General features: G+C 37.6%; 1 protein-coding gene across 2 annotated transcripts in view; it reads left to right on the top strand.

Moving 5' to 3' along the window:
- The window catches only part of CCDC39 (coiled-coil domain 39 molecular ruler complex subunit), a 51,737-nt gene extending 26,840 nt beyond the window's left edge, over nucleotides 1-24,897 (top strand). For both annotated transcript variants that reach the window (XM_055568965.1, XM_055568966.1), the window contains 9 exons: nucleotides 35-172; nucleotides 3,838-4,046; nucleotides 7,991-8,114; nucleotides 17,848-18,007; nucleotides 18,454-18,560; nucleotides 19,737-19,877; nucleotides 20,018-20,197; nucleotides 20,338-20,423; nucleotides 24,336-24,897. In XM_055568965.1, the coding sequence (XP_055424940.1) occupies nucleotides 35-172; nucleotides 3,838-4,046; nucleotides 7,991-8,114; nucleotides 17,848-18,007; nucleotides 18,454-18,560; nucleotides 19,737-19,877; nucleotides 20,018-20,197; nucleotides 20,338-20,423; nucleotides 24,336-24,489 (1,299 nt within the window). In that variant the 3' untranslated portion in view covers nucleotides 24,490-24,897. The remainder of the gene's footprint in view (nucleotides 1-34; nucleotides 173-3,837; nucleotides 4,047-7,990; nucleotides 8,115-17,847; nucleotides 18,008-18,453; nucleotides 18,561-19,736; nucleotides 19,878-20,017; nucleotides 20,198-20,337; nucleotides 20,424-24,335) is intronic.
- The last annotated feature ends 502 nt before the right edge of the window (nucleotides 24,898-25,399 follow it).

The raw sequence follows: 25,399 nt of genomic DNA on the forward strand, positions 1-25,399 counted from the left end.
ATATGTATTTATGTACCTTTTTTCCTCTTTACAGAATGATCTTTACTTTACCAAGAAGTCAAATAGTAAATATCGTGATGAAAAACAGTCCCTCATGACCAAAATAAATGAACTAACTCTTTTCAATGACAGATCAGAGAAAGAACTTACTAAAGCCAAAGCTTTAAAACAGGTGCAATAAAGTCATGTTTATATATAATATTAAAATCCACATATTTTCATGCTAATTGTAGAAAAAATTTTAAATATACCAAATTATAAAGGAAAAAAATGTCACTATAATCACTGTACAGATAATAAGCAGTGTTACACAGTATATTATCGTTTTTCAGTCTTTTAAAGAAAATGGATTTATATATTGTATTCAAAAATTTAAAAATATATGATACATGTTTTCTAAACATTAAATATCTTTAAAGACTTCCTACACCCCATTGCATGAAGTTACTATAATTTATTTGACTATCTATTTTTAGATATGTATTTTTTTTCAATGTTTGGCTATTATAGATAGTACTCTCATGTACTGTGCACATATTTCATTGTACAGTTGTTCATATAGTTCCTTAGGATAAATTTCTAGCTGTATAATTATGGTTCAGAAGAATGTATATTTCTAGTATCTTGAAACTATTTTTAAACCATTTTCCTTCTAGAATGTTCAACTAATACTCCCACCAGCAATGTATAAGCATTCTATTTTATTCACCACCACCAGGGCTGGATAATATAATGTATAAAATTACTGTTAGTTTGATGGGCAAACATAGTATTTCATTGTTTTTAGTCTGCATTTTAAAGTTGTGAATGAAGTGAAGTTGCTCAGTCGTGTCCGACTCTCTGCAACCCCACGGACTGTAGCCTACCAGGCTCCTCCATCCATGAAATTTTCCAGGCAAGAGTACTGGAGTGGGTTGCCATTTCCTTCTCCAGGGGATCTTCCCGACCCAGGGATTGAACCTGGGTCTCCCACATTGCAGGCAGACACTTTACCATCTGAGCCACCAGGGAAGCCTGCATTTTAAAGTTAGTGAACATTTTAAAACATTTTAAGCATAAAATTTAAAATATTTATGTTTCATTGGAAATGTTTAAGCATTTTTTCTGCTATGTTATTTTCTATAATTTTTCTTTTGGATTTCTAGTTCATTTTCTTGCATATATTTCCATTAGGTGGTTTATGTTTTTAAAATACTTGGGAAAAGATCTTTGTATATTAACTCATAAGTATTTGTCCCATTGTCTTTAAACTTCTATTCAGTTTTTTTCCATAAAACTTTTTTTAAACATCATATGTTTAAGTGTTTTTCCCTGTATAATTTTTATGCTTAGAAACTTTTTAGTCACACTAAAAATATTTACTATTTCTAGTGGTTGCATTTGGTTTCATCTCTTACATTAAGTTCTTTCATTCATCTGGAATTTATTTCTGGTACATATGAGATATGGGGGTTTAATCTTTGCTCTAAATAACAAGCTTTGTCTTGAAATAGTAAAATCTTATATTCTGGAGTATTTTTTCTGGGCTTTCTCTTCTGAAAATTGATCTATTAAGTGTGATCTTGTGTCAGTACTCTGTTGTTGTTCAGTCACTAAGCCATGTCTGACTCTTTGCAACCCCATGCACTATGGCAAGCCAGGCTTCCTCGTACATCATCAACTTCTGGAGCTTGCTCAAACTCATGTTCATTGGTTGGTGATGCTATCTGACTGTCTCATCCTCTGTCATCCTCTTCTTCTCCTGCCTTCAATCTTTCCCAGCATCCAAGTCTTTTCCAATAAGTTGGCTCTTTGCATCAGATGATGAAAGTGTTAGAGCTTCAGCTTCAGCATGAGTCCTACCAATGAATATTCAGGGTTGATTTCGTTTAGAATTGACTGGTTTGATCTCCTTGCAGTCCAAGGGACTCTCAAGAGTCTTCTCCAACACCACAGTTCGAAAGCATCAACTCTTCGGCTCTCAACCTTCTTTAATGGTCCAACTCTCATATCCATAATGACTACTGGAAAAATCAGTTTTAACTATAAGGACCTTTGTTGGCAAAGCAGTGTTTCTGCTTTTATAATACACTGTCTAGGTTTGTCATTGTTGTTGTTTAGTTACTAAGTCATGTCCGACTCTTTGTGACTCCATGGACTATAGCCCACTAGGCTCCTCTGTCCATGGGATTTCCCAGGCATGAACTTGAGCAGGTTGCCATTTTCTTCTCCAGGGGATCTTCTCAACCCAGAGATTGAATTTACATCTTTTGTACTGGCAGGCGGATTTTTTACCACTGAGTCACCAGGTTAAGGTTTGTCACAGCTTCCCTTTTAATTTCATGGCTGCAGTCACTGTCTGCAGTGATTTTGGAGCCTAAGAAAATCTGATCTGTCACTGCTTCCATTTTTTCCACCTCTATTTGCCATGAGGTGATGGGACTGGATGCCATGATCTTACTTTTTTGAATGTTGAGTTTCAAGCCAGCTTTTTCACTCTGCTCTTTCACATCATCAAGAGGCTCTTCAGTTCCTCTTCACTTTCTGCCATTAGAGTGGTATCAGCTGTATATTTCAGGTTGTTGATATTTCTCCCAGCAATCTTGATTCCAGCTTGTGATTCATCCAGCCCAGCATTTCACATGATGTACTCTGCATATAAGTTAAATAAGTAGGGTGACGATATACAGCCTTGTCATACTCCTTTTCCAATTTTGAACCAGTCAGTTCCATGTCTGGTTCTAACTGTTGCTTCTTGACCTGCATACCAGGTTTCTCACAGGCAGGTAAGGTGGTCTGGTACTCCCATCTCTTTAAGAATTTTCCACAGTTTGTTTTGAACCACGCAGTAAGCTTTAGTGTAGTTAATGTATCAGATTTTTTTTTGTTTTTGGAACTCCTTTGCTTTCTCCATGGTTCAAGACATATTGGCAATTTGATCTCTGGTTCCTCTGCCTCTTTGAAACCCAGCTTGCACATCTAGACGTTCTTGGTTTACATACTATTAATGCCTAGCTTGAGGGATTTTGAGCATAACTTTGATAGCATGTGAAATGAGTACAACTGTTTGGTAGTTTAAACATTCTTTGGCGTTGTCCTTCTTTGGGATTCCAATGAAAACTGACTTTTCCAGTCCTGTGGTCACTTCTAAGTTTTCCAAATTTGCTGGTGTATTGAGTGCAGTACTTTAAAAGTCTTAATCTTTTAGGATTTGAAATAGCTCAGCTGGAATTCAATCACCTCCACTAGCTTTGTTTGTAGTAATGCTTCCTAAGGCCCACTTCACACTTCAGGATGTCCAAGTCTAGGTGAGTGACCACAACCTTGTGGTTATTCAGGTCATTAAGATCTTTTTTTTGTACAGTTCTTTGTATTCCTGCCACCTCTTCTTAATCTCTTCTGCTTCTGTACTCTATTCTACTCATGACTCTCCTTCAGTATTCTACTTATGATTGAACTATTTTAAAATAAAAATGTATTTATACTTTATCTTGTAAGAATTAGTTTAAAATATAAAAATGCTTATCCATAGGGCATCATATATTTTCTGGATATTATAACTTTCAATTTTAGGAATAACTTCATTTTGTTTTTTTATTAATAGTAAAACTTGAATTTACAATAACATTATAATAAAAGTTGGAATAGTTATAAACCCTTCTCTTAAAATAAAAGGAAAAAGCAGAATTATGACTCAGAGCAATCTAAACTTAACCCTAATTAATATCTTGGAAAATAGTCAAATTAGAAAAAATTCTATTTCCAAGTTTGACTTTTATAGAAATAACAAAGAAACATATTTTGGATTGGTTATACAAATAATTGTTTCAATATTTGATGATTTTGTTATGTTTATAGGATTTGATTATAGAAGACAATCTTTTAAAACTTGAAGTTAAACGTACTCGAGAACTGCTTCACAGTAAGGCAGAAGAAGTTCTTTCTCTGGAAAAAAGAAAACAACAGTTACACAAAGCTATGGAAGAACGGACCGAAGAAATTAAGGTTCACAAAACAATGCTTGCATCACAAATAAGATATGTTGATCAAGAACGGCAAAATATAAGGTAATAATTAGAATTTTTAAATATTGCTAATGAATTTTGAAAACATGAGTAGTGTTAGAAGAACTGACTGTTCCCTCCACCACCTTGGATATCCATCTTTTTCTTATTTGTTTGAAAAGGCTATTAATATAATGTGTGTGTGTGCTCAGTCATGTCCAGCTCTTTGCGACCCTATAGACTGTAGCCTGCCAAGCTCCTCTGTCCATGGAATTCTCCAGGCAAGAATACTGGAGTGGGTAGCCATTTCCTTCTCCAAGGGATCTTCTCAACCAAGGGATTGAACCTGGGTCTCCAGCATTGCAGGCAAAATCTTTACTGTTTGAACCACCAGGGAAGATTAATATAAAACATAGGCCACATTTTAGTAGCAAATATATGCTTCTCTCTCTCTCTCTATTTCCTTAGGCTAACTCCTTGTTCTGCAGATTTATCATTTTACGTTAAGATCACCAATTCCCTTGGAATTGATTTTTATATATAGTTCGTGGTAAGGGTTCAATAACATGTTTTCCCTTATGGATCTGCCTGCTATGCAGGAGATGCAGGAGATGTGGGTTCAGGATCCTGCAGGGGGACCCAAGATCCCCCCTGAGTTGGGAGGATCCCCTAGAAAAGAGCATGGCAACCCACTGCAGTATTCTTTCCAGGAAAATCCCATGGATAGAGAAGCCTATTGGGCTATGGCTATGGGGTCGCACAGAGTCGATCATGACTGAAGCAACTGAGTATGCACACATGCCCAAGGGTCCAATAACATGCTTTCCCTTATGGATACCCAACAGCTGCATTTACTGAAGCAATTTTCCCCTAGAGATTTCACCTATCTTGTATAAGATTTATTTCTGGATTACATGCTACTTTTTAAGTGTTACTGTCAATGTTAATCTCTTTTTAAAGCATTTCATATTTGATTTGTTGCTGGTATGTAGAAATGCAGTTGGTTTCATTAAGTATTCAGCAACCTTGCTTAAACTTTTATTAATTCTAACAGTTGATCTGTAGATTCTACCTTCCAGGTATTTAATTGACATCATTTGCAAACAACAGTTTTGTGTCTTCCTTTTCAACCTCTATAACTTTTCTTGTTCTTGCTTTATCGTCCTTGCTATTTAACCTCCAGTTCAATGCCGAATAGTAATGGTGATTGCAGGTACCCTTGTCTTGCAGGTGCTTGATCTCAAAGGGAAAGTGTTCATTGTTTTATCATTAAGTATCAAGTTTACTATAATGTTTTTTGAGATTCTTTTTACAATATTAAGAGAGATCCCATCTATTTTCATTCTTTGATAAGAGGTTGTTTTAATTTGTTTAATCAGAAATGAATGTTGACTTTTATTATGTGATTTTTTTTTAGTCATTGATATGATATAGCTTCTTCAATCTGTTAGTATAATTGAAAACTGTATATTGATCACTTTTTCAAAGTTAAACTAACTTACCTTCTTGTAGTAAATGTAACTGTCACGTATTATATTTTGTATGTATCTAGATTTTGTTTGCTAATATTTTTATATAATTTTTACATTCTATGCTTATAGTTGCTTTCTCTCCTGTCCTTGTCAAATTATCAGGTTATTAAGGTTACATCTACTTTTATAAAATGATTTTTGTGTTTCTTTTTTTCCTATACTCTAGGTAAGTTTGTAAAAGAGCAGAATTACATCTTGAATTTTCAAACACCTCACCGGTAAAGCCTTTGGACATCTGGAGTTTTTTGAGGAAGATTTAGTTCAGTTGAACTGTTGGTTCAGTTTATTTATTGGTTATGGGACAGTGTGGATCTTGTATTTTTTCTTGCATCTGTTTTAGTAAATTTCTTATTTTTCTCTAGAAAAAAATTTTCTACAGACTTCTTTCATGAAAGTGACTCTTATTTCTGCATAATCTTCTGTATCTCCTTTTTTTCCTCCTCTCAGTCATATCACATTTGTTTTCCACTTTTTCATTCATAAAGAAATGTATCTTTCTTGTTTCCAGAGCTGTGGTAGGTTTTTTTTCCTTTTAATATTTTCTGTTTTAGGAAGGAGGAGACATGTTTGTGCTTGGTCCACCATCTTAAGCTGGAAGGCCAACAAGTCTTGTCTTTTACAATCACATAAAGGATGAGTAAATATTTTCTGATGAAACAATATTAATACTTAAAAATAAGCAAAGCTATAACTTCTGATACTTACTATATTTTACCATCAACTTTCTTTAGGAGTAGGAACCTAGTATGTTGAAGATTTCTTTTCACTATGGTTAGAAGGCTTATTTTCATGAAGCTATAGCAGGCAAATGAGTCTCCATGTTGCTGTACATATATTAGCATTATTAGTATTATTACAAAATAAGTTAAAAATGATTTAAAAATATAAATTTACTGGAATAAAAGGAAGAAAGTAACCAGCAGTTTTAAGGCTGTAAATCTCAGGAGATAATTCTCCAAAAGTTTCTCATATTTCTGCATACCTTGAGAGAAGAGGCAATAGCTATCCTGTTCTGGACCATATTTTAAAAAAATTTTGGTGAAAAACACCTAAAATTTATCTTAACCATTTAAAAATGTATAGATAGTAGTATTAGTATTTTCACATTTTTGAGCAACAGATCTCTAGAACTTTTTCATCTTGTAAAACTGAAACTCTATACCCATTAAATATTAGCTTTGCATTTTCCCCTTCCCCTCGCCCTTGATAGCCACTGTTTTTTCTGCCTGTATGAATTTGACTACACTAGATGCCTCACATAAGTGGATCATGTAGTATTGATATTTGTCTTTTTTGACTGGCTTATTGTATTTAGCATAATGTCTGCAAGACTCACCCATGCTTCCACTTCTTGGCTATTGTGAACTATTGTGAATAATATATGAACATCGATGTGCACACATGTCTTTGAAAACCATTTTCAGTTCTTTAGGATATATACCCAGGAGTAGGATGACTGGATCATACGGCTATTTTATTTTTAACTTTTTGAGGAACTGCCATATTTTTCATAGTGGTTGCATCATTTTACTGTCCCACCAAGAGTTCTTAAAGGTTCAGTTTCTCTACACCCTCACCAATACTTTATTATTATTATTTTTGTCTTTGATAGTAGCCATCCTCGCGGGTGTGAAGTGATATCTTATTGTGGTTTTGATTTGCATAGGACTATCTTTTAAAGGATATTTGGATAGTGAATAGCCTTGTGAGCTAGAGATAGTATCTCCCTCCGGAGCAAAGGTTAGGTATGTTTGCTTATTTCCCATTATGAAATATTTGGATCAGCTAAGCTTGAGTTCTTCAGTTGTGACATAAACCTACTGTATGTGCAGCATCCATTTGATCCCCTCCTCACTTTCATGTGACTTCAAGAGCAAGGGGAACCAATGCAAATAGGCAGCTCATGCTACTTGGTATGCCAATGAGTGGTAAAGTCCTTTTTCTGTGACCCAGATATCTTGTGTTTTCTGCCAGCATCCATGAAAGTGGCAGACTAACTTGCTAGCTTTTAAATAGGGTGAAATCTGAGACCTTTCACAGTTCAGTTCAGTTGCTCAGTCATGTCCAATTCTTTGCTACCCCGTGGACTGCAGCACAACAGGCTTCCCTGTCCATCACCAACTCCCAGGGCCTACTCAAACTCATATACAAGGAGTCAGTGATGCCAGCCAGCCATCTCATCCTCTGTCGTCCCCTTCTCCTCTCACCTTCAGGGTGAGAGGGTCTTCTCCAATGAGTTGGTTCTTCACATCAGGTGACCAAAGTATTGGAGTTTCAGCTTTAGCATCAGTCCTTCCAATGAATATTCAGGACTGATTTCTTATTTTCAAACTGAAATGTAAAACTGCAAAGTGAGAACCTTATTAAACTGTTTCAGTAGTAACACAAATACAGACATCTTCTCTAAGAACAGTATAGTCCTTTAAAAAAGTATATTGTTTGTTTTTCAGTGTTTAATTTTTCTTTTCATGTTAGTGCTGAGTTTCATGAGCGGCTAAGTAAAATTGATAAGCTGAAGAATAGATATGAAATTCTTACTGTTGTTATGCTGCCTCCTGAAGGAGAAGAGGAGAAAACGCAGGCCTACTATGTAATAAAGGTAAGCTTAATGGATTTATGGGCTTCCCAGGTGGCTCTGATGGTAAATTATCCATCTGCAATGCAGGAGAACAGGCTTTGATCCCTGGATTGGGAAGATCCTCTAGAGAAGAGAATGGCTATCCACTCCAGTATTCTTGCCTGGAGAATTCCACAGACAGAGGAGCCTGGTGGGCTATAGTCCATGGAGTCTCAAAGAGTTGGATATGACTGAGTGACTTACCCTTCCAGTTCTAATGGATTTACAGTTGTGGTAAAATGAAGTATCCATTCAGTTCAGTTAAGTCACTCAGTCGTGTCTGATGCTTCGACCTCATGAACCGCAGCACGCTAGGCCTCCCTGTCCATCACCAACTCCTGGAGTTCACCCAAACTCATGTCCACTGAGTCGGTGATGCCATCCAACCATCTCATCCTCTGTCGTCCCCTTCTCCTCCCACCTTCAATCTTTCCCAGCATCAGGGTCTTTTCAAATGAGTCAGCTCATCGCATCAGGTGGCCAAAGTACTGGAGTTTCAGCTTCAGCATCAGTTCTTCCAATGAACACCCAAGACCAATCTCCTTTAGGATGGACTGGTTGGATCTCCTTGCAGTCCAAGAGACTCTCAAGAGTCTTCTCAAACACCACAGTTCAAAAACATCAAATCTTTGGCACTCAGCTTTCTTTACAGTCCAACTCTCACATCCATACATGACTACTGGAAAAACCATAGCCTTGACTAGATAGACCTATGTTGACAAAGTAATGTCTCTGCTTTAATATGCTGTCTATGTTGGTCATAACTTTCCTTCCGAGGAGTAAGTGTCTTTTAATTTCATGGCTGCAGTCACCATCTGCAGTGATTTCGGAGCCCAGAAAAATAAAGTCGGCCACAGTCTCCACTGTTTCCCCATCTATTTCCCATGAAGTGATGGGACCAGGTGCCATGATCTTTGTTTTCTGAATGTTGAGCTTTAAACCAGCTTTTTCAGTCTCTTCTTTCACTTTCATCAAGAGGCTCTTTAGTTCTTCACTTTCTGCCATAAGGGTGGTGTCATCTGCATATCTGAGGTTATTGATATTTCTTCCAGCAATCTTGACTCCAGCTTCTGCTTCTTCCAGCCCAGCGTTTCTCATGATGTACTCTGCATATAAGTTAAATAAGCAGGGTAACAGTATACAGCCTTGACGTGCTCCTTTTCCTATTTGGAACCAGTCTGTTGTTCCATGTCCAATGCTAACTGTTGCTTCCTGACCTGCATACAGGTTTCTCAAGAGGCAGGTCAGATGGTCTGGTATTCCCATCTCTTTCAGAATTTTTACAGTTTATTGTGATCTACACAGTCAAAGGCTTTGGCATAGTCAATAAAGCAGAAATAGATGTTTTTCTGGAACTCTCTTGCTTTTTCGATGATCCATTGGATGTTGGCAATTTGATTTCTGGTTTCTCTGCCTTTTCTAAACCAGCTTGAACATATGGAAGTTAATGGTTCACATATTGCTGAAGCCTGGCTTGGAGAATTTTGAACATTACTTTACTAGCATGTGAGATGAGTGCAATTGTGCGGTAGTTTGAGCATTCTTTGGCATTGCCTTTCTTTGGGATTGGAATGAATCCCAAGCTCTTGTTAACAACCAAATGGCATTTTTTTTTTTTTTTGCTATGGAATTTCAAATTTCATAGCTGTCCAGTAGCTATTGCACATAATTAGGGTCATAGAACATGAGTTGCTAGATGGAGGTACTGAAGGACTATTAGTTTTATACACATGAGGTCAAAGAAAAGCCTAGACCATTCAGACACAGGTTTTTTTTGGCTATCATTTGTGTCACATTCAGTTCAGTTCACTTCAGTTCAGTCGCTCAGTCATGTCCATCTCTTTGCAACCGCATGGACTGCAGCCTGCCAGGCTTCCCTGTCCATCAACTCCCGGAGTTTACTCAAATTCATGTCCATTGAGTCAGTGATATATCCAACCATCTTATCCTCTGTTGTCCTCTTCTCTTGCCTTCAGTCTTTCCCAGCATCAGGGTCTTTCCTAGTGAGTCAGTTCTTTGCACCTGTGTCATGTTGTGTTCCCTCATTTATTCAAAGTTCATAAACTCTTACTCTAAAACCTACTATCACTCTCAGTATCACGTGCTTGTGACAACCCATTCACTTTAGGCTCAAAGCTTTACTTCACTGTATCCACTCATATGACCACAACCTAGACTTTGTTTCCTGGAGCTCCACCACCTTTGAATCTTACACTCCTGTTTACCATTGCTGTCCTGGTATGGCAGATATGCAGAGAGGAAGGGGGCTGTTCCTTTGCCTTCATATTAGGAGACAAACAGATCAGATAAATTTACTGGTTTTTTTTTTTTTTTTTTTTTCCTGATGTTTTGAGAGTTGACTGCCATCTTGTGGTTGACTTCTACTTACTCTTCTAAGCTTCCCTCTGTAGCCCTTCTTTTAGGCTGCCCTGAACACATACAACACTGTGTGATATGTCTGCCACTTTGCCTCAGGAAATTCCTTCCAATCTATATGAGAAATGAGTCCCAGCTCTCAAATGCTTCTTATCAGTCTTTAGTACCTCAGGCTTCTGTCCACTATTAACAGTATTTTCCTCCTCTTAGGTTTTGAAGGTTCCCAAGGGGTGAATTGGAGGCTCTATTCTGTTAATTCTTGGGAAGTAGATAGATCCTGCAATTGCAGTGAAGTTTCTCTCCCAAAAAGGGCTCTGATGAGAGTTACATAAAAAGCACTGGTGTTAGAGTGCTTTTGTCCAAGTCTTAATTCTATCACTTATTAGGTAGGTGACCTTGAATACGTTACTTAACCATTTGGGGCCTCAGTGTCCTCACTTGCAAAATTAGGATACTGTTACATTTGTTGTAAGAAGTAAATGAGAAAATATATGTAAAGCCCTTAAAGCAGTGCCTGGAACAAAATGAGCTCTCAATGAATGTTAGCTGAAATTATTGTTATTGCTGTTATGATGATGATGTTGATGGGAAGTATCCACTTTTTAGGGAAAAACAGGCAGGTCATATGAGGAGGAGTATTCCTTTGTGCCAATGTAACTAATATATGACATTAATCAAGGTTGTCAGTTGTTCTCAATTTCCTGATGCCACATTCCACTTTCCATCTTCTCCAGGGTTCATAGCTTGCCACACAGTTATTTACATGTTTTGTTTATAGAACATTTAAATGTTTTACTCACTATTCCTCATGTGTGCCAGATGTATAAAACTGAAACTTTCTTTAATAACTAAAGTCAGTCTGGCTTAATGTTAAGAAAAATCATCCATGGTCTGAAAATGAGGAAAAGCAATCAGTGGGTGTACAATGATGCCACTTCATGGTGACAGAGAAGGCTTGCCATTTTCTAGCAGGCCCTCCAGGGATTGTCTGATTCTACAGGAATGCACACCTCTGACTGATTTTCTGTTGACTAATCTATTTTACCATTCTCTAGAGGGATAGACTTTATCTTACGGGAAAATGATGGTAATGCATATGATTCTCACTCATAACAATGCAAATGAATTTTGCCCAGTGTAATACAACTCACTTAATGCTTGTAGGAAAGATAACCCAAGCATTATATTTTATTACCAAAGCCTTTGACTATGTGGATCACAATAAACTGTGGAAAATGGGAATACCAGACCACCTGACCTGCCTCTTGAGAAACGTGTATGCAGGTCAGGAAGCAAGAATTAGAACTGGACATGGAACAACAGACTGGTTCCAAATAGGAAAAGGAGTACGTTAAGGCTGTATATTGTCACCCTGCTCATTTAACTTATATGCAGAGTACATCATGAGAAACGCTGGGCTGGAAGAAGCAGAAGCTGGAATCAAGATTGCCGGGAGAAATATCAATAACCTCAGATATGCAGATGACACCACCCTTATGGCAGAAAGTGAAGAGGAACTCAAAAGCCTCTTGATGAAAGTGAAAGTGGAGAGTGAAAAAGTTGGCTTAAAGCTCAACATTCAGAAAACAAAGATCATGGCATCTGGTCCCATCACTTCATGGGAAATAGATGGGGAAACAGTAGAAACAGTGTCAGATTTTATTTTTTTGGGTTCCAAAATCACTGCAGATGGTGATTGTAGCCCTGAAATTAAGACGCTTACTCCTTGGAAGGAAATTTATGACCAACCTAGATAGCATGTAAGCAGAGACATTACTTTGTCCACAAAGGTCCATCTAGTCAAGGCTATGGCTTTTCCAGTGGTCGTGTATGGATGTGAGAGTTGGACTGTGAAGAAAGCTGAGCGCTGAAAATTGATGTTTTTGAACTGTGGTGTTGAAGACTCTTGAGAATCCCTTGGACTGCAAGGAGATCCAACCAGTCCATCCTAAAGGAGATGAGTCTTGGGTGTTCATTGGAAGGACTGATGCTGAAGCTGAAACTCCAATACTTTGGCCACCTCATGTGAAGAGTTGACTCATTGGAAAAGATCCTGATGCTGGGAGGGATTGGGGACAGGAGGAGAAGGGGACGACAGAGGATGAGATGGCTGGATGGCATCACCGATCGATAGACATGAGTTTGGGTGAACTCTGGGAGTTGGTGATGGACAGGAAGGCCTGGCGTGCTACGATTCATGGGGTTGCAAAGAGGTGGACATGACTGAGAGACTGAACTGAACTGAATTGAACTAAAAAGATATTAGCCAGTTTTATATCTATAAGAAAATTAATCTCAGCATTTCTGACTCTGTATATTTGTAAAATCTAATTCTCTTTTTGAACTTGTCTAAATGTCTTACTGGTTCTTTCACTAATGAATTGGATAAAATCTTTGACATGTTTATGTTCATATGAGCATATTATTTAACTTTTTGAAAATACGATTTCAGCAGTTTCACTGCTGGAAAAAACTTCGAAGCTAAACATCATTTCTAGTTTTGAATGTGGTAGACTTAGGGTGTAAATTCACTCAATTCAGGCTCCTTTCCCTTCCTTATATCCTTTACATTCCTCCCGAAGGTGGTCTTTCCTGATAGGCACATATATGTATGTTTATAGCACTGGGGGAGAGGAGTTTGGTTATAGAGCAAACCACTCTTTTATTTTCTGCATACTCTATTTCAGGGGTAAGCAAACCAAGGACTCTGGGCTAAGTGCTGCCCACTACCATTTTATAAATAAGTGCTGAACCACACAATACATAAACTCATTCATTTGTGTATTGTCTCTGGCTGGTTTCATGCTACAATAGCAGTGGTATTAAGTACTAGTGGTTTAGAGACTGACTGGCCCATAAAGCCTAAAATATTTACTCTTCCCCATACTGTTTGCTGACCCCTTGTATTAATTTGTTAGAGCTGCTATAACAAAGTGTCACAATTAGGTAGCTTATACTATAGACATCTTACAGTTGTAGTGGCTGGAAGTCCAAGATGGTGTCAGCAGGATTGGTTCTTTCTAAGGGTTGGGAGGGACAATATGTTATATGCCTCTCTCTTAGTTTTTGGTGGTTTGCTGGCAGTTTTTGGAATTCCTTAGCTTATGGAAGCATCATCATTAGCTCTGCCTTCATCTTCACATGGCATTCTTCTTGTGTCTTTTCAGCCTTTCCTCTTTGTGTTCAAATTTCCCATTTTTGTAAGGACACTAGTGATAGTGGAATAGGGCCTACCCTAGTAAGTTCATCATAACTTGACTACATCTACGAAGACCCTATTTCCATATGTGGTCACATTCTGAGGTACTGAGGGTTGGGACTTCTTGTATTTTTTTAGGTTAACAGTTTAACCCACAGTCCTCATTTTTGGTCCTGCAAGTATCGTCTATGTTACACACATGGTCATGTTCCCTTTTACCCACCTTGTATTGTTCAGTCACTCAGTCATGTCTGACTCTTTGCGACCCCATGGACTACAGCACACCAGGCTTCCCTGTCCTTCACCATCTCCTGGAGTCTGCTCAAACTCATGTCCATTGAGTTGGTGATGCTATCCAACCGTCTTGTCCCGCCATCCCCTTCTCCTCCTGCTTTCATTCTTTCCCACCTTAGCACCTTCTATATCTGACTTTTTTTTTTTTTAATATTTATTTATTTGACTGTGCCAGGTCTTAGTCACAGCATGTGGGATCTAGTTTCCTGACCAGGAATTGAACCCAGGCCCCTCTGCATTGGGAGCTCAGAGTCTTAGCCACTGGACTACCAGGGAAGTCCCTATATCTGACTCTTAAGAGTCAGAAAAAATATAATCAGCAATCAGTGAAGGTCTGGCATCTTTCAAATCACATTTCCAAGTTCCCTTTTATCTTTATAAGGAAACAGTTCAATTCTGATCAGAATTTAATCAAACAGCCCAATAAAATTACTTTAAAATGCTGACAGAAAGGTATAAACATTTCTACCAAATACTGCTGCTACTGCTGCTAAGTCGCTTCAGTCGTGTCTGACTCTGTGCGACCCCATAGACGGCAGCCCACCAGGCTCCCCCATCCCTGGACTTCTCCAGGCAAGAACACTGGAGTGGGTTGCCATTTCTTTCTCCAAATAACTGCTCTTCTAATCCAGGATAAAAGGTAAAACATTATATAATTGGTGATTTAGAAGTAAATGGGACCATAAAGGTTTAGAAGTTTAAGGTATATGTGGAATTAGATCAGGAATTTGTATAAATGAACAAATCCAATGCCTTTGACAAATTGAACTTGGAGTAGTGAAGTAAATTATTTAATGCTATTCTGCTTACTACAGAGAAGGCAATGGCACCCCACTCCAGTACTCTTGCCTGGAAAATCCCATGGACGGAGGAGCCTGGTAGGCTGCAGTCCATGGGGTCACAAAGAGTCGGACATGACTGAGCGACTTCACTTTCACTTTTCACTTTCATGCATTGGAGAAGGAAATGGCAACCCACTCCAGTGTTCTTGCCTGGAGAATCCCAGGGACGGGGGAGCCTGGTGGGCTGCCGTCTCTGGGGTCGCACAGAGTCGGACACGACTGAAGCAACTTAGCAGCAGCAGCAGCAGGGGGAAATCTACAACTAAAATCTAGCTGTTTTAACTCATTCTAGCTTTTTCCCACTACACTATATTTTAAATGAAATGTTTGCTAATTCTAGACTCAACTTGAAAGAATTAGATGTAATTTATCTCAGAATTTTTTTTTTGCTAAGCTTTTTATTACATACTATTTGATATAAAATGTATATCTTGAGGCATAATAAAACAATAAACAGTGAAAATGTTAAGAATTGAAATGTTACCAAAACTTTTCCAGTGATCACATTCTGATTTAAAGATAGATACTTGGGATTGAATAATTTTACCAAAGAAATTATTAGTTGGTTTTGACTAAAAATAGGTTTCGGTACTTTTTTTTTAAACTTTATTAAAGTATCATTGATTTGTTTAGTGTTAAATTTCTGCTGTACAGCAAGGTGATTCAGTTATACATACATATATTCTTTTTCCAATATTCTTTCCCATTATGGTTTATTCAATAGGATCTTGTTGTTTATCCAGCCTGTATGTATTAATTTGCATCTGCTAATGTCGAACTCCCATCCTTTCCCCACCCTCTCTCCCTTGGTGACCACACGTCTGCTTGCTATGTCAATCAGTTTATTTTTATCACAAATTTGCTTCAGTAATTGAGCCAATTGTAATATCTTAACACTTTAGGAAAGATAACTAAAATATAGTTAATTTCACAATAGTGAACCTGAAGACTTAAAAAAAACTGTAGATCTTAAGTTATGTAAAATTTGATCAGTTTGAAGGAGGCAACAATGTTGACTGTGAGAACTTTTTGCTTGCTTAAAATAAATGAGAACTAGAGGTGTGATTCCCGAACCCTGCTTTTACCATATTAGTCATTAAAAACCAACAGTCTTCTGGACTCCCCTCGTGGGCCAGTGGCTAAATTTGCATCTGCTAATCCCAAACTCCCACTCTTTCCCTCCTCTACCCCACCCTTTGCAACTTCAAGTCTGTTTAATATGTCTGTGAGACTGTTTGTTTCATAGATAAGCTTGTTTTAGAGTCTGCATGTAAGTGATATCATATGATATTTGTCTTTCTCTTTCTTACTTCATTTAGTATGATAACCTCTAGGTCCACCATGTTGCTGCACATTGCAGTATTTTATTCTTTTCTACAGCTGAGTTAATATTCCATTGTATATATGTACCACATCTATTCATTCATCTGTCCATGGACATATAAGTTGTTTCCATGTCTTGTGAATAATGTTGTGAACAGAGGGGTCCATGTATCTTTTCTGAGTTATCATTTTATATGAGTATATGCCCAGGAGTAAGATTGTTGGATCATATGGCAACTCTATTTTTAGTTTTTTGAGGAACCTTCATACAGGTCTTCCACAGTGGCAGCACCAATTTACATCCCCACCAACAGTGTAGGAAGATTCCCTTTTCTTCACACCTCCTCTAGCATGTGCTATTTTTAAGACTTTATAATGATGGCTGTTCTGACTGGTGTAAGGTGGGATCTCACTGCAGTTTTGATTTGAATTTCTGTAATGATTAGTGATGAGGAGCATCTTTTCATGGGGGCATTTTAAAATATATATGCATACTATCTCAGTCTTTAATTGGAGAAGTGCTTTGGAACTGTTTTGGCACAACTCTAGAAGGCCTAGCCCAGAAGTCCGCTGACTACTCACTGAGGAATTTTTGGTTTTCAGCAGTTTATAGACTTCACTTGTTCCTGGCCACATTTATCATAATTATCTTTAATTAAAGCTGTTTTAAAATATGATAATATATACATGAAGTGAAGTGTTAGTTGCTCACTTCTGTCTGACTCTTTGCAACCCCATGGACTGTAGCCAACCACGCTCCTTTGTCCATGGGATTTTCCAGGCAAGGATACTGGAGTGGGTTAACATGTCCTTCTCCAGGAATATATACATGAGATTTGGCTTAAAATTTGCTGTTTTAATAGTTTTTAAGTGTACAGTTCAGTAGTATTAACTATATTCATATTGTTGTGCAGCCAACACAACAGCCATCTCTAGAACTTTATCTTTCAGAACTGAAACTGTACCTGTTAAAACAGTAACTCCCCATTTCTCCCTCCCTGAAATCCCTGGCAGCACCAATCTACTTTGCCTTTGTGAATATGACTACTCTAGGTACCTCATGTAAGTAGAATCATGCAGTATTTTTTCATCTTAAAAATATTCAATCCCTGGGGTGGGAAGATCCCTTAGAGAGTGAAATGGCAAGCCACTCCAATATTCTTCCTGGAGAATTACATGGACAGAGGAGCCTGGCGGGTTACAGTCCTTGGGGTTGCAGAGTTGGACACAACTGAGCAACTAACACTTTCACTTTCATGGGTTTAGCTTGCTAACCTCTTTTACTCCTAAGATTTAAAATGTCAAAGTGTGCCAAACCTCTTCCAGGCAAGAAACATACATTCCTTTTATTTAATATCTAGTTTGAAACCTCTTCTACTTAACCTTTTCTTTTCTCAGTAAAGTTTATATTTTTTGGTCATTTTTGTTCGAGTCTTCATGTTAAGTTTTAGTTAACTCCCATCATGGTTTTGTATCCTAAGTGCTATATTTGGAAGGCCTTCAGGATTTGGTAAATCAAGTGCAAGAAATAAATGCTTGGTGCTGCACTTGCGTCCCAAGGCAAATTGGTATTGTTGTGAGTTAAGTACTTCCTGCCCTGATCACAGACATTCTTCTGCCCCCCCACCCGCCCGCCATGATAAATACTTTTAACCAATCTATTCTATTCTGTTTTAAATAGGCTGCTCAAGAAAAAGAAGAACTTCAAAGGGAAGGTGACAGTTTGGATGCTAAGATCAACAAAGCTGAAAAAGAAATTTATGCTCTAGGAAACACCCTGCAAGTGCTGAACAGCTGCAACAACAATTACAAACAATCTTTTCAGAAAGTGACTCCATCTAGTATGTAGAAATTATTGAAACTTTTAAATGAATGTACATGTAGTGAAAGCTGCATAGTTATTTTAAAAAGAGGATCACTATGCGATAAGGAAAACAAGTGCATCATGTTTGATTCAGCTGGAAAACCTAATCACCACAACCCCTCTTCCCTCCCCCACTTAAAATAAATGCTAAGGTGTTAATTCCATCTGTTACTAGTTGTAGTGATGTGGCATAGTACTCCTCTACAGAGTTCATTTCAAATCTGAAACACACAGCAGCATACTCGGTGCTCTATGTTGACAAAATAAGAATAGTTATTTCACATCCTATTTTTCAAAAATTAGACATACAGAAGTTGACCTTTCATAATGAAAAATATTATAAGTTTAAATTATGTATTATCTTAAATTTGCTTTCTACACAGCATGTTAAAAATTTAAAGCAAAAATTCTTTTAAATTCTAGGTGCTGAGTATGAGGTAAAAATTCAACTAGAAGAACAAAAAAGAGCTGTTGATGAAAAATACAGATACAAACAAAGACAAATCAGAGAACTACAGGAAGATATCCAGGTAAATTCTATAGGCTTTAATAATAAGCCCTTAGTAAAAGTTAACTATCACTATTATTATAATTATTCTACTCTTGTTAATATACAATTTTTTAGAGAAGCAGTTAGAGATATCTCACTTAAATGAGAAAAAAGTGATCCAAGTATTAACTAGTTAAAATCCCAGTGCTAAGCCCTGACAATTACTTGGTAATCAGTGGATAAATTATAGCTAGCTAACTATGATATCCCCTGATCTTTATTTCAGTTAAACCCTTTAAAATCACCTTAAAAGACTGTTACTTAAAACAAAAATTTGAAAGATGAGAAAACAATGTGCATGGTAATAAGCAGGCTCTATATAAACATTTCGGAGAAGGCAATGGCACCCCACTCCAGTATTCTTGCCTGGAAAATCCTATGGATGGAGGAGCCTGGTAGGCTGCAGTCCATGGGGTCGCTTAAGAGTTGGATATGACTGAGCGACTTCACTTTCACTTTTCACTTTCATGCATTGGAGAAGGAAATGGCAACCCACTCCAGTGTTCTTGCCTAGAGAATCCCAGGGACGGGCGAGCCTGGTGGGCTGCCGTCTATGGGGTCACACAGAGTTGGACATGACTGAAGTGACTTAGCAGCAGCATATAAACATTTAAGGGCTTCCCTGATGGCTCAGTGGTAAAGAATCCACCTGCCAATGCAGCAGACACAAGAGAGAGGGGTGCAATCCCTGGGTTGGGAAGATCCACTGGAGGAGGAAATGGCAACCCACTCCACTATTCTTCCCTGAAAAATCCCATGAACAGAAGAGCCTGGCAGGCTACACTTGAAAGGGTTGCAGAGCTGGACATGACTGAGTGCACTTACAGAGATTTTTTTTATTAAAGGAATAGATTATATGAGTTGGGAATCTTTGAAACCTGTGTGCTTTCAATAGTCATTGTTTGAATTGTTTTTCTCCCAAATACCATAAAAATAACCTTCCAGTGGAATTATATATAAAACTTAATCCATAAAACCATTATACTTATTATCTACCAATAGAATGTACATTATATATGCCGAGTTGGCCACAACTGAGCAACCAAGCACATATATACAAAAACAAAGGAATCAGAATTAAATACTTGACAAGTGGCAATTATAAAAGTTATTTCTGATCCTAACCAATAAATTTGTTAATATTTATTTTCTGCAGAGCATGGAAAATACTTTAACAGTTATAGAACACTTAACAAATAATGTCAAAGAAAAAGTAACAGAGAAGCAAGCTTATGTACTTCAATTAAACAGAGAAACTGAGGAACAGAAGCCAAAATTAGAAAGAGTAACTAAACAGGTATTGGAAACTTTAAAAAACTGACCTGTCATATTTATGTTTTGGAGTTCCAAATGGTAACCTCACATCTTCCTTCATCCATTAAAAAATACTTAGTTCTAGAAAATAGGTTTAAATAACTGACTTCTGTTGACCAACAGTGTGCAAAACTCACCAGGGAAGTCCGTCTTTTGAAAGATACAAAAGATGAAACACTAGAAGAACAAGATATCAAACTTCGTGAAGTGAAACAGCTTCACAAGATCATTGATGAAATGATAGTTGATATCACACAAGAAAATGCTGAGATCGGTGTTATCCTTCAAACATACTTTCAACAGGTAATAAGGTCATCTTCTAGTCAAATATTTCTTAAACATTTCATGAAGAAAAATTTATGGTATTCAACATAAAATGAAATCTATTGAAAAATATTCTGAAATGCAATGGTACTAATGATTGCTCTTGAATATTTTTCCAGAGTGGTTTAGAACTACCTACAACTACTACTAAAGGTAGTCGTCACAGTTCTAGATCTCCTTCCCAGACTTCACTGTTATCAGCAAGGTAAGTGGAAGGAGAAAACACCATCTCCTGACTCACTCAGTTACAGCTTCCATCCCAAGCAAACTCGGCCACTTCCATTTGCCATCGCTGTTGGGCCTGCCAGTGCACTGCTAGTACTCCCCCCACTTTCCCTACCTTCTCATGTTTGTCAGAGGCAGAAACCAGCCAGCAGCACAAGACTCTTCTGGCTTCTGTCTGGTGTTACCATTTCCACTTTGACATATAGTGCTTTGTGACTATCAGCTATTTCAGCAGGATAAAGCAGGGTGAAATTTTGGATGATACACATAGCATGGTCATCCCTGAGTGTGGGGAGAATTGAGTAAACCATAAAAGGACCACTTAGCTGTACATAAATATTGAGTAAGAATTATAAGATTAAAATCCACTGTAAAATCTAAGAAGTTAGAATTTTATTTATGCTGCTTTGGTTTGCTAAAAAGGAATTTATTTTTTCTTCTGCAGTTTAGTTTTACCCAGATTTGTATCAGGTAGACATTTAATCAACATTCCTGTGCCTTGCTGACAAAATAATAATTAATAAAGATGATCCTCATCTTAAAATTCCCAATCTGCCACATTCAGCACCGTATTACTTTTCATTACTCCACAGCAAGATGTCATGAAAGGATTTCCTAAAAGATATTTTTTAAGTAAAACAAAATCATAAACATTTTCTATGTAAACATGGTGACCACCCACTTAAACACCCTCAGTACAGTTCAGTCGCTGTCGTGTCCGACTCTTTGCAACTGCATGAACCGCAGCACACCAGGTCTCCCTGGACCGCATGAACCGCAGCACACCAGGTCTCCCTGTCCATCACCAACTCCTGGAGTTCACCCAAACTCATGTCCATTGAGTCAGTGATGCCATCCAGCCATCTCATCCTCTGTCGTCCCCTTCTCCTCCTTCCCTCAATATTTCCCAGCATCAGGGTCTTTTCAAATCAGTCAGCTCTTGCATCAGGTGCCAAAGTATTGGAGTTTCAGCTTCAACATCAATCCTTCCAATCAACACCCAGGACTGATTTCCTTTAGAATGGACTAGTTGGATCTCCTTGCAGTCCAAGGGACTCTTAAGAGTCTTCTCTAACACCATAGTTCAAAAGCATCAATTCTTCAGCACTCGGCTTTCTTTATAGTCCAACTCTCACATCCATACATGACTACTGGAAAACCCATAGCCTGGACTAGACAGACCTTTGTTGACAAAGCAATGTCTCTGCTTTTGAATATGCTATCTAGGTTGGTCATAACTTTCCTTCCAAGAGTAAGTGTCTTTTAATTTCATGGCTGCAGTCACCATCTGTAGTGATTCTGGAGACCCCCAAAATAAAGTTAGCCACTGTTTCCCATCTATTTGCTGGGAAATGATGGACCAGATGCCATGATCTTAGTTTTCTGAATGTTGAGCTTTAAGCCAACTTTTTCACTCTCCTCTTTCATTTTCATCAAGAGGCTCTTTAGTTCTTCTTCACTTTCTGCCATAAGGCTGGTATCATCTGCATATCTGAGGTTATTATTTCTCCCAGCAATCTTGACTCCAGCTTGTGCTTCTTCCAGCTCAGCGTTTCTCATTATGTACTCTGCATATAAGTTAAATAAGCAGGGTGACAATATACAGCCTTGATGTACTCCTTTTCCTATTTGGAACCAGTCTGTTGTTCCATGTCCAGATCTAACTGTTGCTTCCTGACCTGCATATAGGTTTCTCAAGAGGCAGGTCAGGTGGTCTGGTATTCCCATCTCTTGAAGAATTTTCCACAGTTGATTGTGATCCACACAGTCAAAGGCTTTGGCATAGTCAACAAAGCAGAAATAGATGTTTCTCTGGAACTCTCTTGCTTTTTCCATGATCCAGCGGATGTTGGCAATTTGATCTCTGGTTCCTCTGTCTTTTCTAAAACCAGCTTGAACACCTGAAAGTTCATGGTTCATGTATTGCTGAAGCCTGGCTTGGAGAATTTTGAGCATTACTTTGCTAGCGTGTGATATGAGTGCAATTCTGCAGTAGTTTGAGCATTCTTTGGAATTGTCTTTCTTTGGGATTGGAATGAAAACTGACCTTTTCCAGTCTATGGCCACTGCTGAGTTTTTCAAATTTGTTGACATATTGACTGTAGCACTTTCACAGCATCTTTTTGGATTTGAAATAGCTCAATTGGAATTCCATCGCCTCCACTATCTTTGTTTATAGTGATGCTTCCTAAGGCCCACTTGACTTCACATTCCAGGATGTCTGGTTCTAGGTGAGTGGTCACACCATCGTGATTATCTAAGTCGTGAAGATCTTTTTTTGTACAGTTCTTCTGTGTATTCTTGCTACCTCTTCTTAATATCTTCTGCTTCTGTCAGGTCCATATCATTTCTGTCCTTTATTGAGCCCATCTTTGCATGAAATGTTCCCTTGGTATCTCTAATTTCCTTGAAGAGATCTCTAGTCTTTCCCATTCTGTTGTTTTCCTCTATTTCTTTGCATTGATCGCTGAGGAAGGCTTTCTTATCTCTCCTTGTTATTCTTTGGAACTCTGCATTCAGATGCTTAGATCTTTCCTTTTCTCCTTTGCTTTTTGCTTCTCTTCTTTTCAAAGCTATTTGTAAGGCTTCCTCAGACAGCCATTTTGCATTTCTTTTCCTGGGGATGGTCTTGATTCATCTCCTGTACAATGTCATGAACGTCCATCCATAGTTCATCTGGCACTCTATCAGATCTAGTCCCTTAAATCTCTTTCTCACTTCCACTGTATAATCATATGGGATTTGATTTAGGTCATACCTGAATGGTTTAGTGATTTCCCCCGCTTTCTTCAGTCTGAATTTGGCAGTAAGGTGTTCATGATCTGAGCTGCTCCCCGTCTTGTTTTTGCTGACTGTATAGAGCTTCTCCATCTTTGGCTGCAAAGAATATAATCAATCTGATTTCGGTGTTGGCCATCTGGTGATGTCCATGTGTAGAGTCTTCTTTTGTGTTGTTGCAAAAGGGTGTTCGCTATGACCAGTGCATTCTCTTGGCAGAACTCTATTAGTCTTTGCCCCCTTCATTCTGTACTCCAAGGCCAAATTTGCCTGTTACCCCCGGTGTTTCTTGACTTCCTACTTTTGCATTCCAGTCCCCTATAATGAAAAGGACATCTTTTTTGGCTGTTAGTTCTAAAAGGTCTTGTAGGTCTTCATAGAACCATTCAACTTCAGCTTCTTCAGCGTTACTGGTCAGGGAATAGACTTGGGTTACCGTGATATTGAATGGTTTGCCTTGGAAACGAACAGAGATCATTCTATCGTTTTTGAGATTGCATCCATGCACTGCATTTCAGACTCTTGTTGACTATAATGGCTACTCCATTTCTTCTAAGCGATTCCTGCCCACAGTAGTAGATATAATGGTCATCTGAGTTAAATTCACCCATTCCACCCTAGTATTTTCGTAAAAGCATCCTTTCAAAACTTAGCATTCAGAATTGTATGGATAGTTATGTTTTTCAAATGATCCCACCACTTTATCCTGTCAATAGGTCCCTCATTTTCTTCTTTTTGGCTCAAATTATATAATCTATCATTTTAATCACTATTGCCAGCACTCAAATTTTCTTGCCTCTTTTCTTTTGTTGAATGATTTTGGCAAACTTTTAATACCTAATGATTCTAAATTATAGTTGCAACATTTTTTAAATAGAAATATGTTTGCAGAACTATTTTTCTACTGATTTGAAACTTTATGTTTATCATCTTTTTCTTAATTTCCTGATACTATTAGTGGTCTTTTAAAATTCATTATTAGCACTCTTAACAATGTATCTTTTTTGATCTCTTTAAGTACTTGTGGGATTATGGCATCTTTGTGATTAATGAGAGGGTCTCTACTAAAATACAAATTCTGAATTACCCTATAGTAATTCTGGTTTTATTCTAGGTCATCTAAGAGTACAAGCACTTCTGCTTCTCAGACTTCAATCAAAGTATTAGAGCTGAACTTCCCAGCCTCTCCACTAACCGGCAGCACTTCCAGACCAGCTAGTGCTAGCAGTGCCTCCAGTACTGGTAAAAGCAGAAAGACCAACAAATAAACTTTTAAATCTCTCTTGAACAAGTTGTAAACACAAAACCAAAAGTCTCCTAAGTTTAAAATAGTACATCACACCCTATACTTTTGGATGCCTTATACTGATATAGGGCCTACTAAGTGTTAGAAATACAAAATGACCAGAGAAAAGTTTTATTCAGTGAAAAATGTAAAAACTTCATGCTAGCCATGAAACTTCTCACTTCTAATGTAACAGAATCTTTTAGGAAGAGATCTCTAAAGATTTACTGTACTATATAGTTTACAACACTATTAAAATTCTTTTGTCCTAGATGATCCTGAAATTAGGTTTTATTTATTAAAAGAAACATATTTCTGAGACTTTGGGAGAAGAAACCTGTTAGTTTCTTCTTTTAGCATTGCCTCTCCCCCTCCCTCCACCAAGAAAACAGCTGATAGCAAAGAGAACCACTATATAGCAACAGTGGAGCTTAAATTTCTAGAAGTAGGCCATTCCGATCTTGAAAGAAGTCAAACATAGTGAAGATTCTGCTCTCAAGATACAACCAAGAATATGTTTTCAATATTTTCAATAATAATATTGCTTATTATTGATTTAATAAGCAGTTTAAAGAAAGCCAGGCGTAATTAGATTTACAATAGGAATTCTATAAATTTCCGTAGACTACCAGATTAAGAATTAGTTATTTCTGTCAGTTTTTATCATAACATGTGCCCAACACTTTGAACTTTGGAATAGAGGGTGAAGTATGACTATGTTATAAAACTGTTTTTTCAAATAAATGTATCAGAATATATATACTTAAATGAGTACTGTCTCCTTCAAATCTTGGGAAAAAGTATTTCTTACAAAAACTGTCACTGTTTACAACTGTCACTTGCAATTCCTTCTGAAAGGCAGTAATTCTCTGGATCACTGGTGTATTTATTGT

This window comes from Bubalus kerabau, chromosome 2 (assembly GCF_029407905.1).
Source record: "Bubalus kerabau isolate K-KA32 ecotype Philippines breed swamp buffalo chromosome 2, PCC_UOA_SB_1v2, whole genome shotgun sequence".
In the NCBI taxonomy this organism is placed as follows: domain Eukaryota; kingdom Metazoa; phylum Chordata; class Mammalia; order Artiodactyla; family Bovidae; genus Bubalus; species Bubalus kerabau.